The sequence below is a fragment of the Struthio camelus genome, chromosome 16, assembly GCF_040807025.1.
Source record: "Struthio camelus isolate bStrCam1 chromosome 16, bStrCam1.hap1, whole genome shotgun sequence".
In the NCBI taxonomy this organism is placed as follows: domain Eukaryota; kingdom Metazoa; phylum Chordata; class Aves; order Struthioniformes; family Struthionidae; genus Struthio; species Struthio camelus.
This window is the reverse complement of record NC_090957.1, coordinates 13,757,852-13,777,661: the sequence shown is the minus strand read 5'-3', so window position 1 is coordinate 13,777,661 and position 19,810 is coordinate 13,757,852. Positions and strand designations below refer to the sequence as shown.

At 45.5% G+C, this 19,810-nt stretch overlaps 1 protein-coding gene across 13 annotated transcripts in view; it reads right to left on the bottom strand.

Moving 5' to 3' along the window:
* The window catches only part of COL26A1 (collagen type XXVI alpha 1 chain), a 182,395-nt gene that overhangs the window by 46,412 nt on the left and 116,173 nt on the right, over positions 1-19,810 (bottom strand). For 7 of the 13 annotated variants that reach the window (XM_009678109.2, XM_009678113.2, XM_068910267.1 and 4 more), the window contains exon 4: positions 15,429-15,470. The exons of the other annotated variants lie outside the window; for them this stretch is intronic. In XM_009678109.2, the coding sequence (XP_009676404.1) occupies positions 15,429-15,470 (42 nt within the window). The remainder of the gene's footprint in view (positions 1-15,428; positions 15,471-19,810) is intronic. 13 annotated transcript variants of the gene reach the window in all.

Below are 19,810 nucleotides of genomic sequence, written 5' to 3'. Positions count from 1 at the left end.
TCTGTTACCACTCCCATAACAAATAATCAGTCTCAGTGACAGCAAGAAAAAACAAGACAGACCCCAGGGCTGCAGTAGACCAAAGCTGCAGTATGAAGTGGTTTATATCTCACTTTACTGCATAGAAGCAATAGATAGGCAGTAACCACCAAAGGGGTCTTGACAGGATGCCTTACGAAGAACAAACGTTAACTTAATGGGCTCTAGGTGCAGTTTAAAATGATTGCTTGATACAAAGGACATCACTTATCTAAACAAGAGGCCTGCTGCTTTGCCTCTGTTTTCATTTCAGCAATTTTAAAGTGAGTGAAGGAGGATAAAGCCCTGAACAGAGATTTAATCAACAGGGCACTTTCCCAGCACTTTGCAGTAATACAGAACTGCACATTCCCAGCTAACAGAGAAACTTTCCAGACTGGTCCATTCACCTATCACAACTTTTGAAGTGCAACAGTTTTTAAAAAGGGAAAATGACTTGCAACATAAAGTATTACAGAGAATAAACCATCCGTACTCATGCGATGAATCACTGCCTGCTCATGTCCCACAGATGAGAAATACATACCTGCATGCATTTCTGGTCTCCTTAAGGGCCAGAGCCAGTTCTCCCTGATTCATGGTCGCTGAAGCAGTATTTATTACTGGTATTTCCATAGGGCTGGGAGGGCTGACCAATAATTTTTAGGCCACTTAATAGACCATTTGGGTGGAGTTCTCAGGCTGAGGCTGCATCAGTGCAGGGGATGTTGAGTAACTCCAGTGCCTAGCTCTAGGGAGGAATGGGCGAACACGAGTGCTGAGATCAAATATCACCAGGACGCCTGGGACTCAGCTGTCCCTCTGGCAAGCCCTTTTGCACTAGGGCACCTGAGGAACATCTCCAGTCTTCACCCACAAACACTTTCCAGCTTTATGAAGCATGTGGTATGTACTCATGGCTGTCAGCCATACCAAGATTTTAGTATGTGGCTCATACGGTCAGGATGGTTGACTACTCCACATTACTGATTTACAGCCCAAGAAGATTACTTGAGTGCTAATGGCAACCAATCACCCATCGCATAAACCTTTCGAAGAAATTCTCTCTCCTTGTTCCCCTGGGGGCAAATAAAATCTCCAGGAGGAGCTGTGCAGCTTCCCAAAGGAATTTGACATATACTTTCCACTTCATAATGAGACATTTTGCAAACAAAGTATCTGACAGCTCAGGCACACTTGGATTGAGGAATTTCCTTAGAGGTCAATAATGTCATAGACTTTCTTTTGGTCAAGCAGAAATAACATTTATGTATTTTTATTCCCTGCAATGAGTCTTGGGCAATAAAATATTTTGGCCTGAACTGGCCCATGAATACACAAGCCTGTAAGGGCACTGTCTCACAGTGAGGGTGAGGCTTGTTTGGTCTGGATCTGTTTGTGGTGTTTGAAACAGGGAATTATGTTCTGTATGTAACCGGTTTCATGCTTTTGATCTTGCTCATCCCCATAGAAAGATAAGACCGAATAATTCCAGTACTCCCAAGAGCCAAAAAGCGTACCAGATGTGTTACAAAGCAAATAAAATATGGAGTCCTATTCTCCCCTCTGCTGGCTTGCACATATTAATAACTCCCGTAGGTTTCAGAGAGAATGACTTGGACTGTCTGAAATTCATCTCTGTCCAGAATATGAGATGGATAGAGCACTTAAGCACTTTTTGGAGAACTCAGCTCATAAAAAGAGCTTGTACCACCCCTCTGCAGAGGGGTGAAACAACCAGCTCACAAGGGGAGAATATTCTGATTGTCTGTGTTTCACCGAATGTAGGAACAGTGCTGGTCCAGCAGCCCCCTCTGCTCTCAAGGGAGGTCTCAAAGTACTCTCTCACATGTATTTGCAGGACACAAGGTTAATTTTAGAGGAACAAAATGACCAAACGGGGGACAGGAGGCAGCAGTGCCACTGCACTACAGCAATGGGCTTGTGCTAACATCGTTTTGTTGTCAGTGATGAATCAGCAAAACATAGGGAAAACAGCCTAGGTCAGCTAGAGAACTAATTAAGCCCAAGTCACATTTGAACTCTGATCCTTTCCTTCTTGAAGTGCCTGGAAACCCAGCTGCACACCCAAGGAACTTGGCCTGGACCCAAATGTCATTCGACTAACCCAGAAAGCAGAAGCCCTAATGCAAAAAATCTTATTACTAAGGCAAATTGTCCGGCAAACAAATCTTCATGACGTTTACTCGGTTAACAGACGGACGATGCTTTCAAACATGAAGAGCAAGATGAATACTCAGCATCGCTCTTACAGGAACTGTATTCAAAGCTCACTCCAACCATGCCAGGGACAGGACTGCTTCAAGGGCAGGGGCTGTCTGTCCTTCCAAAAAGGCTGAGGAGATGGTGACAAATCAAGCTACTAAATAACTTCCCTAACTACTATGCACTGAAGTACTAAGTATCTAACCCTGATGGCTGGTGATTCCAAGGCCCAGGCCCACAAAGTGGAATTTTCTGATCAGGGAGAAAGCAATCTGCTTTATTAAAACTAGCTTGAGAGTCTCACATCATTATTTCACATACAATGAATATAACACTGGGGCAAAAGCACATACTTTCTGACCTGGAATTCCAGTGCAGACGCTTTCCATATCTGCAGAAATTCATCACTTGTTGCTACACACAACCACAGTTTATTTCCTTCATATTCCTAGTTGGCAGATTTGTATTTTTCCAGCTAAACTCTGAGCAAGAAGTTGCGAATTCACTCTACGAAGCCCAACCTCAAAACACATGGTAGGATTTGTTTTAGAAATATTCCAGCAGGGAGGATAAATAATTGAGATAACGAACACGAGACTGTCCCAGTGTATCGCGTGACACCCAGTCCATCTCCATAATGTCTCACCGTTACCATCCCGAAACACCTCTCCCTTCCCGGGCTCCCGCTCTGCTGGACTTGCCCTCGCTGGATGCGTGCATAGAGGAAAGCAACGCAAGAGACCCTGTGCCAGTGGTGACCTGCTTCTCTTGGATGCGGATCTACATTTCATCTTCAGTGAAGGGCTGTAAGCCAGCGCCGCTGCAGCTTCAGGCTCGGGTAACATCTGGGGCGCTTTGCAAGCAGACACCAGGAGCTAAGCCTGCGGCTTCCTCTCTGGATATCCGCCTCCGACAAGCAAGTTAAGGCAGTGAATGACCGACTTTGGGTGCTGCCTTGCACTTGGCATTCCCACTTCGCAGGTCTCAAGCAGCATTAGCATAATTTAATCGGTAAATACTCGTGCATTTTGGCTGCTCACAGCTGAAAGCCCCAGAGGACTTCAAACTCCTCACCCAAAAAGAGATCAAGAAAACAGGCACAATTTTGTAGCCACTAATGGCTTTATACCACGAGGGCGCTAATGATTTCAGCACAATTATCACAGTGGCACTGAGGGGATTAAAAAAAGTCAGGCCAACTTTCACCACAAGGCCGCAGGTCAGAGAGGTCCATGGAAGGTAAAGCCGCCTCTTGGCACCTCTGCCCCATTTCTCAGCCCTGACAGCTCACGCTCGTTTGTATACCCAGAGTCTCTGCAGAATATTAAAAGGGCTTTTGGTTTCCCTGCAGCCAGATGCTCAGGAGATATAAATTGCACAGCTCAACTGAAGTCAAGGGATCAAGGCTCTGTCTCTCTTTTTCTTGATGGATTACTGCAAAATTCATATTTCAGGGGGGAGGAGGAGGAGGCGGCGGTGGCAGCGGTTTATAGCAAATGAAAGGGGAGAACGTTTTGGAATCATAAAGCCTTTGTTCAAATAACTAAAAGGTTTGCAGTCGGCTTTCTCAAGGCCGCATTTTGCCATTACTGGGAACTCCAACCTTGCAAGGCAATGGGGCATAGCACATAGCCGGGCTTCAGGACGTAAGAATTGCAATCCCAGATCTTGCTGCAACCTGCTCAGGGCTCTGAACAACACTCTCCTCCTCCGAGTCTCAGTTTCCTCTTGTATTTTTAGTATGATGTTTCTTTTGTAAAGGCTATGAGGGCAGAGGTTGAGAAGAGACTAAATGTTGCACATGTACACAGGACTAAAGGAGTGTGTTTGATTTTGGTGATAAAACCTACCTGGAAACTCCTCCATTGCCATTTAATAATATTTCCACCGCTTTCACTGCATTTTTCAGAAATGGACACTCGCAAGGAACGTGAACAGGGTTATCCCTGCTGCGGAGAGAGTTCGGCAACAAGACCGAGCCGCAGCTCCACAAAGCAGACCACGGCAGCTCCAGCTGGAGCCCAAGCGCTGCAGCATCCAGGCACACCTCCACGCATCCCACCCTTACAATTTGGGCAGTCCTGTGTCACAAATCAATACAATACAAGTTGAATAGGTCCATTTTGAAGAAAATTTCCTTTTTCAAAGGAAGTGGGAGGCTAGGGTTTTTTTTTTTTTTTTCAGATAGTGCAATGGACACCTTTCCTTAAATCTCCAGGAAGAGAAGAGGGCAGCCTGAGCAAAGCAGGAAGAACACTGGTGGAGGCCGCTGGATTCCTCCAGGCTCATGCAGACACCTCTGCTTCTTTAGAAGGAGAAAAGGATGAAGTCTGAAATGCCTGAGGAGAGCGGGAAGCACAGTAAGTTTTTCTGTCAACTCAGCGAGCCGATAGAGGCTGAGACATGACAAAGACATCCACAATCGAGCAGGGAAGCCACCGTGTGATATACTCAGGTGACAACAGCACTGTCACCATCCCTGTGCTCTGCAGCTCTCATTATCAGACACAGCTTGAAACGTGCACTAGAGATGTTAGACTTGGACGCTCTCAAGATAAGCCATCGGCTCACTGCCTGCTCCGTTCACACACATGCACACGCACACACTCTTTGGCCAGAAAAAAAAAACAGTGACACTTTTAGACACCGGCACCAGCAGAAAGCTTAAGGCAAGTACCCCAGTAGAGATGCACACACAGATCTCTTGTGCCTACCTAGGTGGCCCTCCACAGGGGACAGCCAACCCAGGCTTGCACCTCCACCCCACTTTAATTTGTCTGATTTGACCCTTCCAGCCTTTCTACATGGATACCAAGTTTCCTTAAGTAGTTTATGTTCTGGCTCTTTGCAAAAGCTTTCGCCAGTGCTCGTGAAGGATAACAGGCCCAAGCCATAAATCACAGCGAACCTGGGATCTGTTTTTTCAACACGTTTCCTCTAATGAGAGTCAGATGTTGGCTAGATAGACTTTATTAATTGTACTTGTTTAGTATCAGTCATGTCTATAGCTCTGTAATGGAGTTGGGGCGTGTGAAAGGCCCCAACAGCCTGGCTGACAGCATCAGTGGAGAAGAGAAAAGCTCAGGCTGTCCAGTAGCCTCCGGTCTGAAGAGAAAACAAAAATCAAAGGTGCAAGGAACTGCAGGAGAAAGAGCTCCTACCCTTTGGATGGGACATCGCAGCTCAGCTCTAGCAGGAAAGACCCAGCAAGTTGGAGCAGGAATTGTTTCTCTGCAAGGGGAACCTCTCTGACTTCTGTTTAGCTTGGGATCATTAGGACCCTGCTACAGTATCTTCTCTATTTAACACCACAACATTTGTTAGGTGCATTGCAGTTTTTCACTTTTTGGCAAAGCCAGTGGCTAAGAAAGGGACCCACATGGCCTTGAGCGTCTCTCACAGCAGCAATAGCAAAAGAAAGGTGAGACAGTTCATTAGGCATCTACAAACACCTTAGAGGCTGCAGAAACCTGCCTTCCTCTCCCCAACGCTGCGGTGAGTTCAGCTGCTGCTGAAATCTGTATTCTCGCCGAGTTACAAACATTTCATGCTCCAACTTAAGTGCACGTAGAGTGGACGCACACAGTGCACAGCCACGCTTTACAGTCGTGTGTTTATACAGCACTTCAGAGCAAATCCTCCCTTCTGCTTCCACTGTTGGAAAGGCGGCAGTGAGGCCGGATGCCACCCAGGGGGACACGTGGGAGGAAGGAGGGATGGAGAGGAGCTGCTGCAGGCCACTTTATGATCTACTTCCCTACGCCAGCTCCCCGTACATCCCACCGAGGGTCACAGCCAGAGCCACGCTGGGCGGCACGGAAAGGCACTTTCTCCACCATGCATCTGCAGACACCATCAAATGAGTTGGGGGGCTTTGGAGTATGGCTGGGTTGTGTTGCCTGTTTTTTTATTTTTAATTCAACCCAGGCAAAAATGGATCATACCTAGAGTCATTTTAAAATGTTATGACTTTCTTCTACCTGCATTTGCCCAAATTTCAGAAGATGGACTGAAAAATACTATTTTAGACCACCTTTCTTTTTTGCCCCCTTTCTGGGTGAAATAACCACCAAAAACTGTAAGCTGCTCACTTTCAACACACAGTTCCCCTAATCCTATGTTCAAAAGCATTACTGACAAAGCCTCACAGCATTTCCACTGAGCATAGTCATTATTAGACTTAAAGTACTTCATAGATAAGTAAAGGGAGGCTCAAAAAAATTTAAAAATAGTCTTGACCAAATAATGATGCTTATTTCTCTCCTGTAGCTTTACTCTCAGGATTTTATAGGATGGATTTTTTTTTCTCCTCTAACTGTAAATTAAGACTTTTAAAGTTGTCTATCACTATGAAACAGAACATTTATTGAATGTTTTTGCCTTTTTGCCATCACTATTGATAATTCCCCAATGTTATTAGAAGTTCCCTATCATTGTCAATATTTCTCCATTGTGATCTCTCCCTTTAATATATATCTCTATTATAATAAATTCCTCCTTTTTACTCTTAACTTTATCAGCTGTTTTTAAAAAGCAACTCAAATTTCTCTTTGTGCAAGAACTACTTTCTGATCTTTTTCTGCTTGTAAAATATTCATACTTTTTTTGGTCTACTTTGTTCTACTTTCTTAAACAGGAAAGGACTTTCTTTTTCCTCTAGAAAGCAAATCAATTTTTTTCATTACCATGAAATTGTGTCATTTTGAAGCAATTGTAGTTAGAGATGAGCAAAACTGAGTGAAAAGAACATTTGCCACAAAATGCACTTTGGGAGTAATAACAACTATTTGAGAATCCAAGTAAAACTTGGTACACAGTTTCAAGTGAAAACACGGGCATCATTTTTTTTTAAGTTTCTGCAATACTTTCTCTAGATTTTTTTAAGAATGATTTGATAATTTCTTAATGAAATACTTCTGCCCTTAGTTTGAAATGACAGTTTTTTCAAACTCACCGAAATTAAAAATGAAATGAAATGATTAGTCTTAAGTGAAACTTCATTTGACTTGTGGTCAAATGAAATAATATGGATTGACCCAAAACCTTATTTTAGCCATTATATTGTATAAAAAAAAATCTTAAGATTTCCATTTCACTTTGTCCCGAATAATCTTCCTTTCCAGTTCTGGGGTTTGGCAAATGATCCCAAAATCTCTACTATTCACCCAGGTCTATTCTTAAACAGCTCACATCACTCACATTGTTTTATTTAAAATTTCACACATGCACTCTCCCACACCACTAACTAATTTTATACATAATCGCTCTCAGCTTTGGGATTTGTGCTCTTTCACAGTGCCAAAGACCTATTTTGCTGGTTAGGACTGCACTCTGTTAGCATATGGAATTAGGTCATGATCATTTATTCACAGCCAACCATGAGCTGCGAGATCCGTGTTCAACTCATCTTTATCTGTCAAAACAAGGTCTAGCAGGGAGTGGCTGGGTTTTGATGCAACACATTTTGCTAGAGGCATATTACCTATTATTTTTAGAAATACCAACAGATGTAGCCCAGCATGGATGCCTGAAGGCTGAAATGACCCCGATAAAGGGATTTTAGCCATCCAACAAGAGTTTGTTAAAGCCTTGCTGTCCAGGGAGCTGTTGAAGGCTTGGTGCTCTCGAGCAACGCTGTTGGTGGCATGGGTGCTTGGTCCTTCCAGCTGCTGTACAAAACCACCTCCCTGTCAGCTCTTTACTCCTCTGCTTCACCAGTATCTATCACCACATGGCTGAAAAACACACTGAAGCAAACAAAAAGCCAGAAAATAAAGGCACATTGGCAGCGTGAATAGCACGTGTGCACAAACCTCTCACCACAACACAAGGGCAAAAGCTTTATCCTTATCTCGCTAAAGCCAACATCCAGCATCTGATACCCACAGTCATTGAACTAGACTCTCATTTCTCCGGCATCCTCTGATCTATGACATGGAGCAGATTCACACTGGGACCTGGCTACCTCAACCTTCCCAGTCCAGACGCCCATGGGAACCATACGAGGCTGGAAAGTCCATCTCAAACTGAGAAGCTACTGGTCTCATGCGCCATACAGAAGAGACTGTTTCTACCTGCTGGATGAAACCATCAGGTGACAATGGGGTGAAAATGGAGGTAAGTAACATGAAATAAGGAAGCAGATGGGAAGAAAGAAAATGTTTGAATAGAGGATCACCAAAAACTGGAGGAACTCTTATAATATCAGCTCTGCACCTGCATATCACAGGTTAGAGAATCTCTCACAGCCTTGAGCCACAGTCAACTGGAGTATATCTTTCAGAAAGACACTCTAAAGCCAGACCACCTAGGTTTCTTTGGTAAACTGCATTCACAGTTAATCACAACATGAAAAATGTCCATCTTGTTTCCAGCTTGAACTTCTGACTTTAAATTCCATCCCTACTTTGAGTCTTATTACACTGTAGCCTGCAAGGACTAAAGACACACCTTAGCGTTATACATCTTCTCCCTGCACAAAGTTCCTGTAACCCATAAACATGCTATGGGCAGGATGTTCAGTCAAGCACTGGTGGTTCTTCATCCAGAAGATTTTGCATCGGCTTCCTTTAGCCAAGAAAAAAATCAGCTGAAAGACTAATAAAAAAAAAAACTACTGGAAAAAAAGTCTGAATGCAGAAGAATTTACCTCCCTGAATATCAAATCCCACCCTATTTGCCCATGCTTTCTACAGTAGATCCATTCTGATCATTATTATTCTTGGCCCCAAGGGCGCTATTGCAAAGCTTTGATTTCCCTGGTGGATGTTTCAGCTTCAGGTTGAGTCCCCTACAGCAGTTTCTGTTCTCCTGCGCCTGTGCTCTTCCCAGGGGCTCTGCTCTGGGCTCTCAGTCCTTGCCCAACATACCATGGCCCTGCACTGCGCAGGAGTGAAACAGTGCAAGGCTAGGAGATACTCGGTCTCTTCAGGATCATTACTCTGCCTAATTCTCCCAATTACCCTTTGCTAGCCTCTATCTAAATTCCTCTGAGCCCTGCATCAACCTTTATAGATCTGAGCAGCAGAAAGACAAATCCTTTCCACCTTCCTCTGTAGCTGGGATTGCTCTCTCAGGTCCCAGGGACACCACGGACTCGGCAGGCCTGGAGATGCTCTCAAATCACCTCACCCCCAGTAACGTGAAGAACAAGGTAACAGTTACATCAGGTTCGTGGCTAGCATGAGGCTAGGCCAAGGACATTTTTTTTGCTTCCCTGTTAACTTGTGGGTGGAGAAAAATCAGTAATGGATATATCCACTTGGGGTTAGCAAGGCACATCTGAGTTTCAGATTTTTAAAGCTTTCAAAATAGTTGCACCAACCTGCTTTTCTAATTCATTTTGGGATAAATCAAAAGATATCCTTAACACTGTGCTGAATCAACGCTTTCCAGAATTCCTCCACCCTGTTATTTTTAACCCCAAACTCACAAAATGCTTCCCAGATCTAGAGACTAAACAAACCTATCACTCTAGCCATAGCTTGGATTATTTCTGTTTGCTTGACTCTGGCCTGGGACACTACTTCACAGAACTGTGACTTCAACGGAGTCAGGAAGATCAGGGGAAAAAAACAAGCAAATAAACAAACAAAAACCAATTAAACTTGTTCCTTTATTACAGCTATGGGTTTCTCTTTCAGTGCCACATGTCTTGCTCTTTCAGCTACAAAAGGATGGGGCAGGACTCAGCAGAGGGCAAAGGGCTTTATTTCACTAGTTATTTCAGTTGTCATCTCCTGGGGTAAGGAACCACCTTCTTTCTCATCTTTGCCCACCGGAGTGGTGTTCCCAGGCATGGTTCTTAACGAGTAGTAAGTGACTGCAGCAGATGAATGTCCATTTACTCTCTGGTGAGACCTAGCCCTTATTCGCCATTCACCTTTTTGTGCTTTCTCGGATTTATGACACCTACACAATGATGAGCACTGTAGCATGAGTGCCCCCAAGAGACATTGCGTTAGTGGTAGGTCAAGGGCTTCATTTTGAGGTTTTAGCTGTCTCCACCTTGAAACTGTCTTGCCTCCTAATTACCTTAAACAGCTTGCTCAGACCCATGAACAAAGGCCCATCACCAGGGAGATTTCTCCTGGAACATGGCAAGCACTGGGTAAGGCCAGATGTCAGCCAGCTTCCTCTCCCATGCCAGCCACCCCACGCACTCAGCTCCAGTATCATGTTACTCTTACAGCTGGAGAGGATTTGACAACGAATTTTGACCCTCCCTCCGAGCACTGATGAGGAACAGGGAGGCTCCAAGGCCAAAATGGACAAACATGGGAGAATGGTGCAATTTGTCTGCAAAACACTGAGCAGGAACTGGATATCTCCTGAGATACCTTCACTCCCCCCAACCCCATGCCGTCTTCCCACAACCACTCAACATCAATAATTATTTCTGAGCAACAGACAACAAATACACTGACAAATAAGCTCAGATCAGGGATTTAAAAATCACACGGCTAGAGGACAGCCTCTGACAACAGGGATGTTGGCATTTCCCAGTCTCACGCGTACACCTGGCCAGGTTGCAGATGGTAGGAGCAACCCCAATTCTGCTGCAGCCAAAGGAGCTCCTGTGTTTTATAGCCACTGAGAACTGAGCCCCAGCAGCACGATCAGGAAACTTGGAGGTGCTTAAACAAATCAAATCTCTTAGCCGGTTTAAGTTCATCCTCTTCCATGAAATGCATCTGGAAGACAGTCTCAAGCACTTCACGAAAGTTAATCGCCCAAACCCAAACAATCACAGCCCACAAATCCTTTAAACTTTGCGAATTGACTTAATGCTGAACAGCTGCCAGGCACTCCTTCCTTTGCAGCCACAGGAACAGCTTTCTTATCAATAAATGGGGATTCCTGTGTATGCAACACCCAGTAATGGCAATGGAAATGACTCGGTCAAATGCTGCTTTGAGATTAGGATATGCCCAAAAGGTTGCAGGCAACAAAAAAGTGCTAAGCGTAGCTACAGGACAAGCAAAATGCACATTCAAAATAAACAATGCAGCAGTCCCCTTCCAGAAGTGTGAGGACAGCCAGTGTGGGGGCTGCTATAAAAATGTCGACATTTGCTACAAATGGCTGTGTTTCGAGACCCAAGACACTACAGTTTCTCTCAATAGGAAATAACTGGGTTATCTCCAAAAACTGTTGGTAAATGAGGACTTTAATGGTGACAATTGCATCAGTACAAAAGCAATCTCCCATTTTAGCCCAATTAATGCTGTGCTAAATCATCAGCCGAGGCCTTGCCTTTTGCAGTTGAAAGAACCACATCTGCAAGGCTCTTCGGTTGCATGTGTTTTATATTATGCTCTAGCACAATATGTATAAACTAACACTATTCTACACTTACACGGCACCTCATCTGGAAATCTGAAAGCGATTTATGAATGGTGGGCATCTGTGACATTTTACAGATGGAAATTGAGGCACAGAGGGATTCAGTAATTAGCCCCAGACTTGCACAATGAGTCAGCTGCAGAGCAGAGACCATTATATATTTGTTGTGTAGTAACATCTAGCGTGCAAACACACAGGGAGACAAGTCTTTTCCCTGATCAGGCTTGCAGGTAAGCCCAAGAATGCCACCCAGGTCTGCCTTCAGACCAAGGCTGTCCACGAAGAGTTGGTGTGGACTCACACCCTAACGTGCACTCTCCCCTGTGCAGACGGGTCCCTCTCTTCTTGTAATGCAAACGCAGACCAGAAGAAGGGTTAATATGCCTGAAAGTTTGTCTGCTTTTTCCACATCAGTTGATCTAATAAAAAAGATTGATTCTCCCTGCAAATCTGGCCTCGCTTTAACAAATCATTTGATTTGACACAAAGGACTATATTCAGATAGTTTAAATTCCACTTTAGGCCCTGAAACTAAAGTTTCTGATGGACTGAATACCTAGAAACAGCCAACAGAAAACACCAGGCAGAGACATCCACCTTGGGTAGGGTTTACAATTGTCTGAGCACAGCCAGAAGCATTTGTAGATCTCTCTATACTGTAGCAGTTATGAGCCTATAAGGAACATTACAGTGTTACAGAAAACAGTCAGCCTTTTCTGTATCTTCTAGATATACAACAGCAACTCACATTTCTGAAGCACTTGCAGTATGCAAGCATAACACCACATCACCTTCCCATCCTGCCCCAAACAGTATCACCGGATGCCTGGAGTGATGCTCCCAAGGTACAGGGGAGCAGATCACCAAGGGGTAGAAAAAGTCCATGAAAAATTTAAGCAGTTTAGGCACTTGCATTAAAAAGTTTCAACTTCTTTAGCCTGAAAAGATAGAAGAGCATCTGCAGCCAGACCTCTACTCCAATTTAAAACAGCCCTAATTTTCAGATCTCTTTTATTCCCTCTTGGTCCTGCTTCTATCAAAGTTAGTGAAAGCTGAAGCTGGAAGGAACTGACTTGACAGCGCTCCTGCCCTTGGTGTACCTGTTCTTTACTTATCTGGCATGTTTCCGTCTATAAAGGAGAGCAAACCGTGATGTCACGTTGTGCCACATACATCCTACCCTGCACAAATCTAGTTACCTGGTCTCCAGGGAAGCTGCGGACTCTCTCCTGCCAATTCCAGTATTCATTTCCGAATATTCATCTCTCCTCATACCTCAGAGTCCCAACTGCATGAGGGGCAATACATCCCTGCTTTGCTGCCTGGCCATGCTTCCAAAGAGTCTAGTCTACATCCTAAAAATCAGTGGATCATCTGGAGGCTAAATGACTAAAAGCAAACCATAGAAGGAAATATCTTTAAGCACACGATAACTAGGGAAATCCTAAACCAAATTGTTGATGAGGAGGATTTCTTGCACAGACAAAAAGAAAAAAAAAAAAAGGCCAGCCAATATCCTCCAACCCCCATCATCAAGCTAGCAAAAGAATAATAGCCTAAGTTAGACTTTGTGTGGACAAAACCTTAAAGGTGTAGCCACAGAAGTGAGCAATGGAACAAACTGCATTTTAAATTGATATAATATCTTGTCTCCTCAAAGGTTCCAGATGCACACAGAGAAGAACCACTCTGTGCCCTGTATGGCCAAAGAACAAGGCAGACGGTGAAAGGAGAACAGCCATTGTGAGGGAGAACCTGGAGCACAAAGCAGAGACCAAGGAACCAAATCACCTGCCTCGGACAAAAACTGCGAGGAACTCCAGAGGAGCAGAAAACCTTCACCCAAACTGGGGTCTGCTGAAGACACCTTACAACAGTTTCTTCACGCTAGAGATGGCAGAAGCCAAGAGGGGATCACGCCGGTAAGGAAAAAGGGACTTGACAGTAAAGAAGTTACAAAAAATAAGAATCAAAAAACAAACAAACAAACAAAAACCCAGAAACAAGACTGCCCTGCAGCTGGGCCAATAATCAGGAATTCAGAATATGCGGATATAATTCCCGCTCACACGACACCTCCCACATGCCCCTCCACATGGCAGTTCCAAGAGCACAGTGTGTGAGGGTCAACACAGTAAAAAGTGCATTCGTATGCCAGGCAAAGTCCAAGTATTGGAGAGAAGCAAGCAGAGCATCCTCAGCCATAGAATAGAATAGGCAAGGGGAGAACAAGAATAAACGTAACAACTGGAGGAACCTTCACTCCCAGAAGGCTAGGACTGACTTTTCTATTCAGACATCAATTTTTTTCCTGATACAATGAGAACTGAGAATTTCAGGGAAAGCTCTGAAGTCTCTGTGCACTCCAAATGTCCTCCTGTTTCTGCAGCAAGTGCTGGGAAATGGGTCCTGCACGGGTGGCTCACCGCAGCAGGTCCAGAGGCACAGCTGGCTGAGGCTGCCACCTCTGCCACACTTGCCCAGCGCCCACTCCAGCTGTGCGTGGGACAAACGGCTCCTTATACGCTGAACAACCGCAGATAACGAGGGAAGGAATCAGTGCCAAATGCACAACAGCAGCACGTTCTATAACATATGTGAACAGTGCACATGAAAGGACATGAACCCCTGCACTCTCCAATATTGGTATGGGCAGAAGGACAGAAGCTCCTTCTGATTTGAGGCTTCATTTGAGTTTGCGGGCTCTGTGGACACTTATTTTTCTGTAGAGGTTGTGTTCAGTAAGAAGAGCAAAAAGGCTCTCCTTACTAAGGAGATCAGCGCGAGTCCTTCAGCCCTTCACACCCTTGCTGGTCCCACTGAGGCCTTCACAAAAACAGCCTTGTTGGAGTAACTCATCTGCTCAGCACATGTACCACTTCTAAGATCCCAAGTTTTTCATTTACAACAAAACCGGCACATGGCCATTAGGTATAAAGGCTCTTCAACTCTTGGGTAAATCTCAGGTGCTCATTGAATAACCATCATCAGAGATTACAGTCAAATTTAAAACCTTGGATGGGCTTTTGCACAGGCACTCAATCGCTTACAAGCTACTTTTACCATCAGCTTGGAGATGTACAGTTGACACACTAGCAAGCCACTAAGCAGTGATGGTTCACTTTCAATCTTTAAAGCCAATTCAACTCAGTTTTCTCTGGGGGCCTCTATTCGCAGTCCCCAAGATAAAGGTCATGGATGGAAATGCTCAGTCGTAACGGGACACCAGGCTCCAGGTTGCCCAAGGCTGGCAAGTCTGTTTTCCTTGCGGGTAAGCCCACAATTGCAAACAAGGTCACAGCCACCTTGCCTCCCAGATGCCTTTTTTGGAGCTTCTCCACGACATCACCACCACCAAAGACAGACAGGGAGCATTACCCTTGTTATACAGGTTAGGAAAAACATGTGTTGGGGGTGGATTTTAACTCCCGGGAGGACAGAAGAACAGCCACCCTGGGACAGGCCAAGGGCCGGTGGAGCCTGGTGTCTCCTTTCTAGCAGCAACCTAGACAGACATCCACAGAAGACCTGGACCAGTATGGGTGACCCTTCCCAGGCACTCTTTGCTACTTGAGGAATTTCCTAAACCTGAGAGAAGTGGAGCGTTTGCAGCTCCCCTTTCCTCCTCCTCCATGTACTTGGGGGAAACTGAGGCAAAGAGAAGGCAGAGGCTCACCGATGCCCCCCACCACGCACACACACACACAAGCCAGCACCCTGCAGCCTGGCTGGGCCAGTCCTGCAAGGGACCTCCAGCAGTGCAGGGTCCACACCCCCCCCTCCCCCACCGCTTCGTTATTAGGCTCTGCTTTTATCTGATTTTTAAGGTGCCCACTTACGGTCCAGGTTGGAAAAGTAACGGTGCTGCCGGCCAGATGAACCTGCGGGGGGGAGACAAGGCAATTACCACTGGGAACGTGTCAAATCCTTGCCCCGCACAGCGTTGCTTCGACAACAAAAAAGTTTACTCAGCTTGCGGAGCAAAACTTGGTCAGGAATGAAAGCGCCTTCGCTCTCCCCTCGCGGCTCTTTTGTGCGCTTGCCAGCGCTCCCCCCCTTCCCACCCACATCCAGACATGCAGGCACATATGCACACACTCGTGCTTTCAAAGTGCTGAAATAAGCCCGTAAAAGAGCCCCGTGCCTCTATTGGAAATGATGCTTCCAAAAAATACAACCGCAGAAAAATCTAATGAATGAAACAGGCTGCGCCACTCCATTCCGGTTAAGTGTAAAAGGCTTTTTTTTGGATAACGGCAGTCATTGCCTCAGCTGCACGCTGCAACGCGAAATTTGCCCCGGGTTCAAGGTGGGAGCGCAGCAGTCATCGTTTTGGCCGAGCCACTGCAGGAAGAACCCAGGACCTGCCCAACGGCCATTGCCTATGCTAAAACACAAGTTTGTGATAAAAAAGAGAAAGAATCAAGCGGGGAGCGGAAAGAGCTTTAGTAGGGTGGGCAGCAGCAGCATCTCCTAATGCTCAGTGAGCTCGAGTATGCTTTGGGGAACCAGGTCTGCCCCGGCTCTGCCAGGGCCAGCTCACGAGCTGGGCTAGTTACCTTGCCTCTAGAGAGCTTTCTGTCTCCCTCTGGAAAAGCAGAGACTCCAACCGCTTTTATAAACCACGCTGAGGTCCGTGAAGACTTAATTATTTAAGCCTGTGAACCACAAAGCACTTTCCTCTGGAAAGCACAACAGATGAGCAAACCACTATCTATGTTTTCTTGCATATAAGGGTAAAAAGGTGGTGGGGGGAGGAGGGGGAGGAATGCTAAACAAGCTGAGGAAATAATTGTCTTGGTACCAAAAATTTCCCACAATACTGGCGGATGAGGGTCATGCTGAAGTGATGTATATTAGTCATGACCAGAATACACATAACCATCTTGAACATACTAACTACAAACAACTGTTACAAGATTTTATAGAGTGTTTGTTGTACCAGTGTCTAGAAACATCATATTAAAAACAAACAAACAAATCAGATAATTGCTTTGAATATGGTTTTTGTTAGCGTGGGGTCCTAGATGGTTTTGTGCATGTGGTTAAAAAGCCAAACAGCAGCCTTGCTTGTTGTCCTATTCCTTATCTTCCCTGGGAGTAATGGGAGATGTTGGTGCAATTACACCAGTTTAAGTCTGAAAGAGGACTGGAAACCCCCAAGACCCTCAAATACTAAAACCCACAAGAGTTCATTTGGAGGACTGATGCTTTTATACTCCTCCAGCTCTTCTGTGTCATCTCAAGCTTTAAAGCACACAAGCAGCAGAAACGGATAAATACAGACTTGGCTCCTGGTGTGACTCCCAGCAGTTGATTACATCAAGTTGGGGTAAGTGTGGGAGATGTGGATAAATGGAAAACTGCTCTGGTTGAGACCAACCCTGTCTTGTTTTCTTTTTAAGGAAACCATGCCTCAGAGGAACATGCCGCCAAGCCCTCACGGGATTCTCAGTGAGAGGAACCTTTTCAGATGGTTGAATCCAAAAGCTGGGGTTCACATGATGCTCATTCTGCAGGGACCCCATGAATCAGACCAGGGACCCAAGGGGATCTTCCTGTAAGGTCCCACCATGGCTATGCTCAGTTGAACAACTGCAGTGTGCTGGACCACTCACACTGCTCCTAATCCAGCCAGAGCAGGTGCTGGGAGCAGTGAGGCAATACTGGCTGCTGGGAGCCCCATGTGGAGAAGGCCAGGCCTTGCATAGCCATGCTAGTTGGCTCTAAACTATGCCGGCAAGTGCTGCAACCTCATCTCCGGTTGCAGAGGAGAGCAGGCAAGTGAGGACCTGGGATGCATCCTAAGCCAGCGGCAGCAACCTGGCTGGACCAGAGCTTCACCTTGAACACAACAGTAGAAACTCAGTCCTTCTTAAAGAGGCAAGACTCTTCCTATTCTATGGTCAGCGCTGGTTTTCCTTCTATGCGAGGCAGCAGTTGCAACCTCCCAAAAAACTCAGCAGGAACCAGAACAGAGAGGTCCCAGGCTCTCACAGAAACCTCTCTCTAGATCCTGCAGTGCTCACTTCACGACCCTTTCCAAATTTGATAGGTTTTAATTCTGGGTCCTCTTGCTATAGGTTACAGACCCCTGTCCTAAGTCATGGCAGTGCCATGCTTCAGAGAAGACAATTCAAGTTTTTGTTTCCTGTTTTTGCTACTGCAGACGCATAATTGGGTAAGGACTGGGCTATATCTCTAGCATCTTCCCCTTCGCTCCAAGGCAGCAGCTAGGGGAACCTCCTGCCTTTGCCTTCTCTGAGGCAGCAGAGCAAAGCCCAGTTATCCAGGGCAGCTGTCAGCCAAAAGAGGCATTGCAGGCACATCTCTCTTAGTTCTGCTGGAGCTCAGTAGCTGCCCTCCATTTCGTGGAAGGGCACAGTGGACACACAAGGAGTGCAGACAGGCAAGGGCTGAACTTCACCTAAAAGTCTGGCCAACCTGAGGTCCCAAAGTAACATGCGACAGAAAATGCAAATCAGGTCAAAACCCCAAACGAGCTGCTGTAGCCTACAAGCTCACAAAGCCTTTGTCTTGCTCAAAGCCAAAAATGATCACCACTCTCTCATCAGCCCCTTCGATATGGCAACACTGAACAACAATGCTCAAGGAGGAGGTCAGAGCCACCTCTCCAGCACCTCTTTCTGTCGAGACATTTGTGGCCCATTACCAGCAATCGAGCAGCTTGGCTCCATGCAGGCAAGAAAACTACAGTACTGAGGAGATCCCTGACCAACCAAGAAGTCAAGAAAATGAGGTCAGAGAAAGGCCTAGTGGCTAGGGTTTCTAGTCAGACAGTGTCCACAGAAAAGCCACAACAGTCACATTGATCATAACTAAGGTATCATGAATGTGCAGACTCATGAGGGGGAGCAAGCGAGCTGCAGCTCCCTCCCCTTTGTACTCTGTGTCCCTGCCCAGCTCCTCTTTTCCTGTCCCTCTGCCCCATCCCACCATCATGCATCCAGTCTGCATTTGGGATGCAACTTTTCATTCCCTTGCAATGGGATCGCCCATGCTTTTCCAAGCAGCGTGCAGAGAGAGTGCCGAGCTGCATCACTAAAGTACACGGTCACTGACTGCATCTCAGACGACGATAAGAGAGGAAAAAGAGATGTACAATGCACTGCTCTCTAGCAGATACCTTTACAGACTCTAACTTTCTCCTCCAGTGAAATAAAGCAATAATATGTGGGATTCACCCCTCTAAATTCAATTCCAATCTCCTTCCAGCAGAGTGAGAGGACTTGGATCTCCTTCTGAAGCTCCATGCTACCACCCACACCAGCAAGGCTCTATTAGCTCTCAGGTGGGGAGTTCTCCTAAGATTGTCCCCTTTTAAATGAGACTGTTGTTGCTGCCAGAGCTCCACCAAATAGTTGTATTAGTGCTGCTCAAGGCATTGTGGCTGAACTCCCTGAGAGAAGATGACTGAGGAGGAAAAGGAAATTAATCTAGTCTTTTAGTGCCTAAATCAAGTATCGGGACTTAACACAAGACCAACCTACTTCATCCTGCATGAGATTTCTGGGAATGGACGGTCACAAAAAGTGGGTATGAGATGTAACTCATCACTACTGCAACAAGCCAGGACTCGACAGAAGGTCTTTCATCAGTGTAGACTACTTGCAAGCCATAGCAAAATTCTCAGAATTACATAGTTCTGCACTATTAACTGAATAATATAATAATCACTATGCAATAAATTATCTTTGGTTATTCCACCATTAAGAGCAACTACAAACCACCAAGTTTCTGCTTCCACTTTGAGGAGTAGATAAAGATTTCAGTTTAGTCCTTTCCAGTTAAAATTAGATAAATGTTTTATGCCTCCTGTAAGAACTGCAGAGTCAGCAGAAATACCAAGGGCCAAATCCAGAGGGATCCTGTTATTAACTCAAGAGCCATCTAGAGTTAAACCACAGCCACGGTACACAGTGCAGCATAGCAAGCTTCTCCCTTTGCACAACAGTACCAGGCCAAGATCAATGACATCAAACGATGCTTACAATGTCTTTTCTGTAACAGCAACAAGAAAGAGAAAACTAAATCATAAGAATTGCAAAAGAAAGGCCAATCGGAGGTAGAAATGTACTCCACAGCACCGCTCAGGGACTCCATTTCTGGACAGCTGCCTAAAACTCTGCATCCGCCTTGTGCTGGCTCAACCCCCACTGCTCTTGGCAGGTGAGATAGAAAATTGGTTATAAAATGAGCC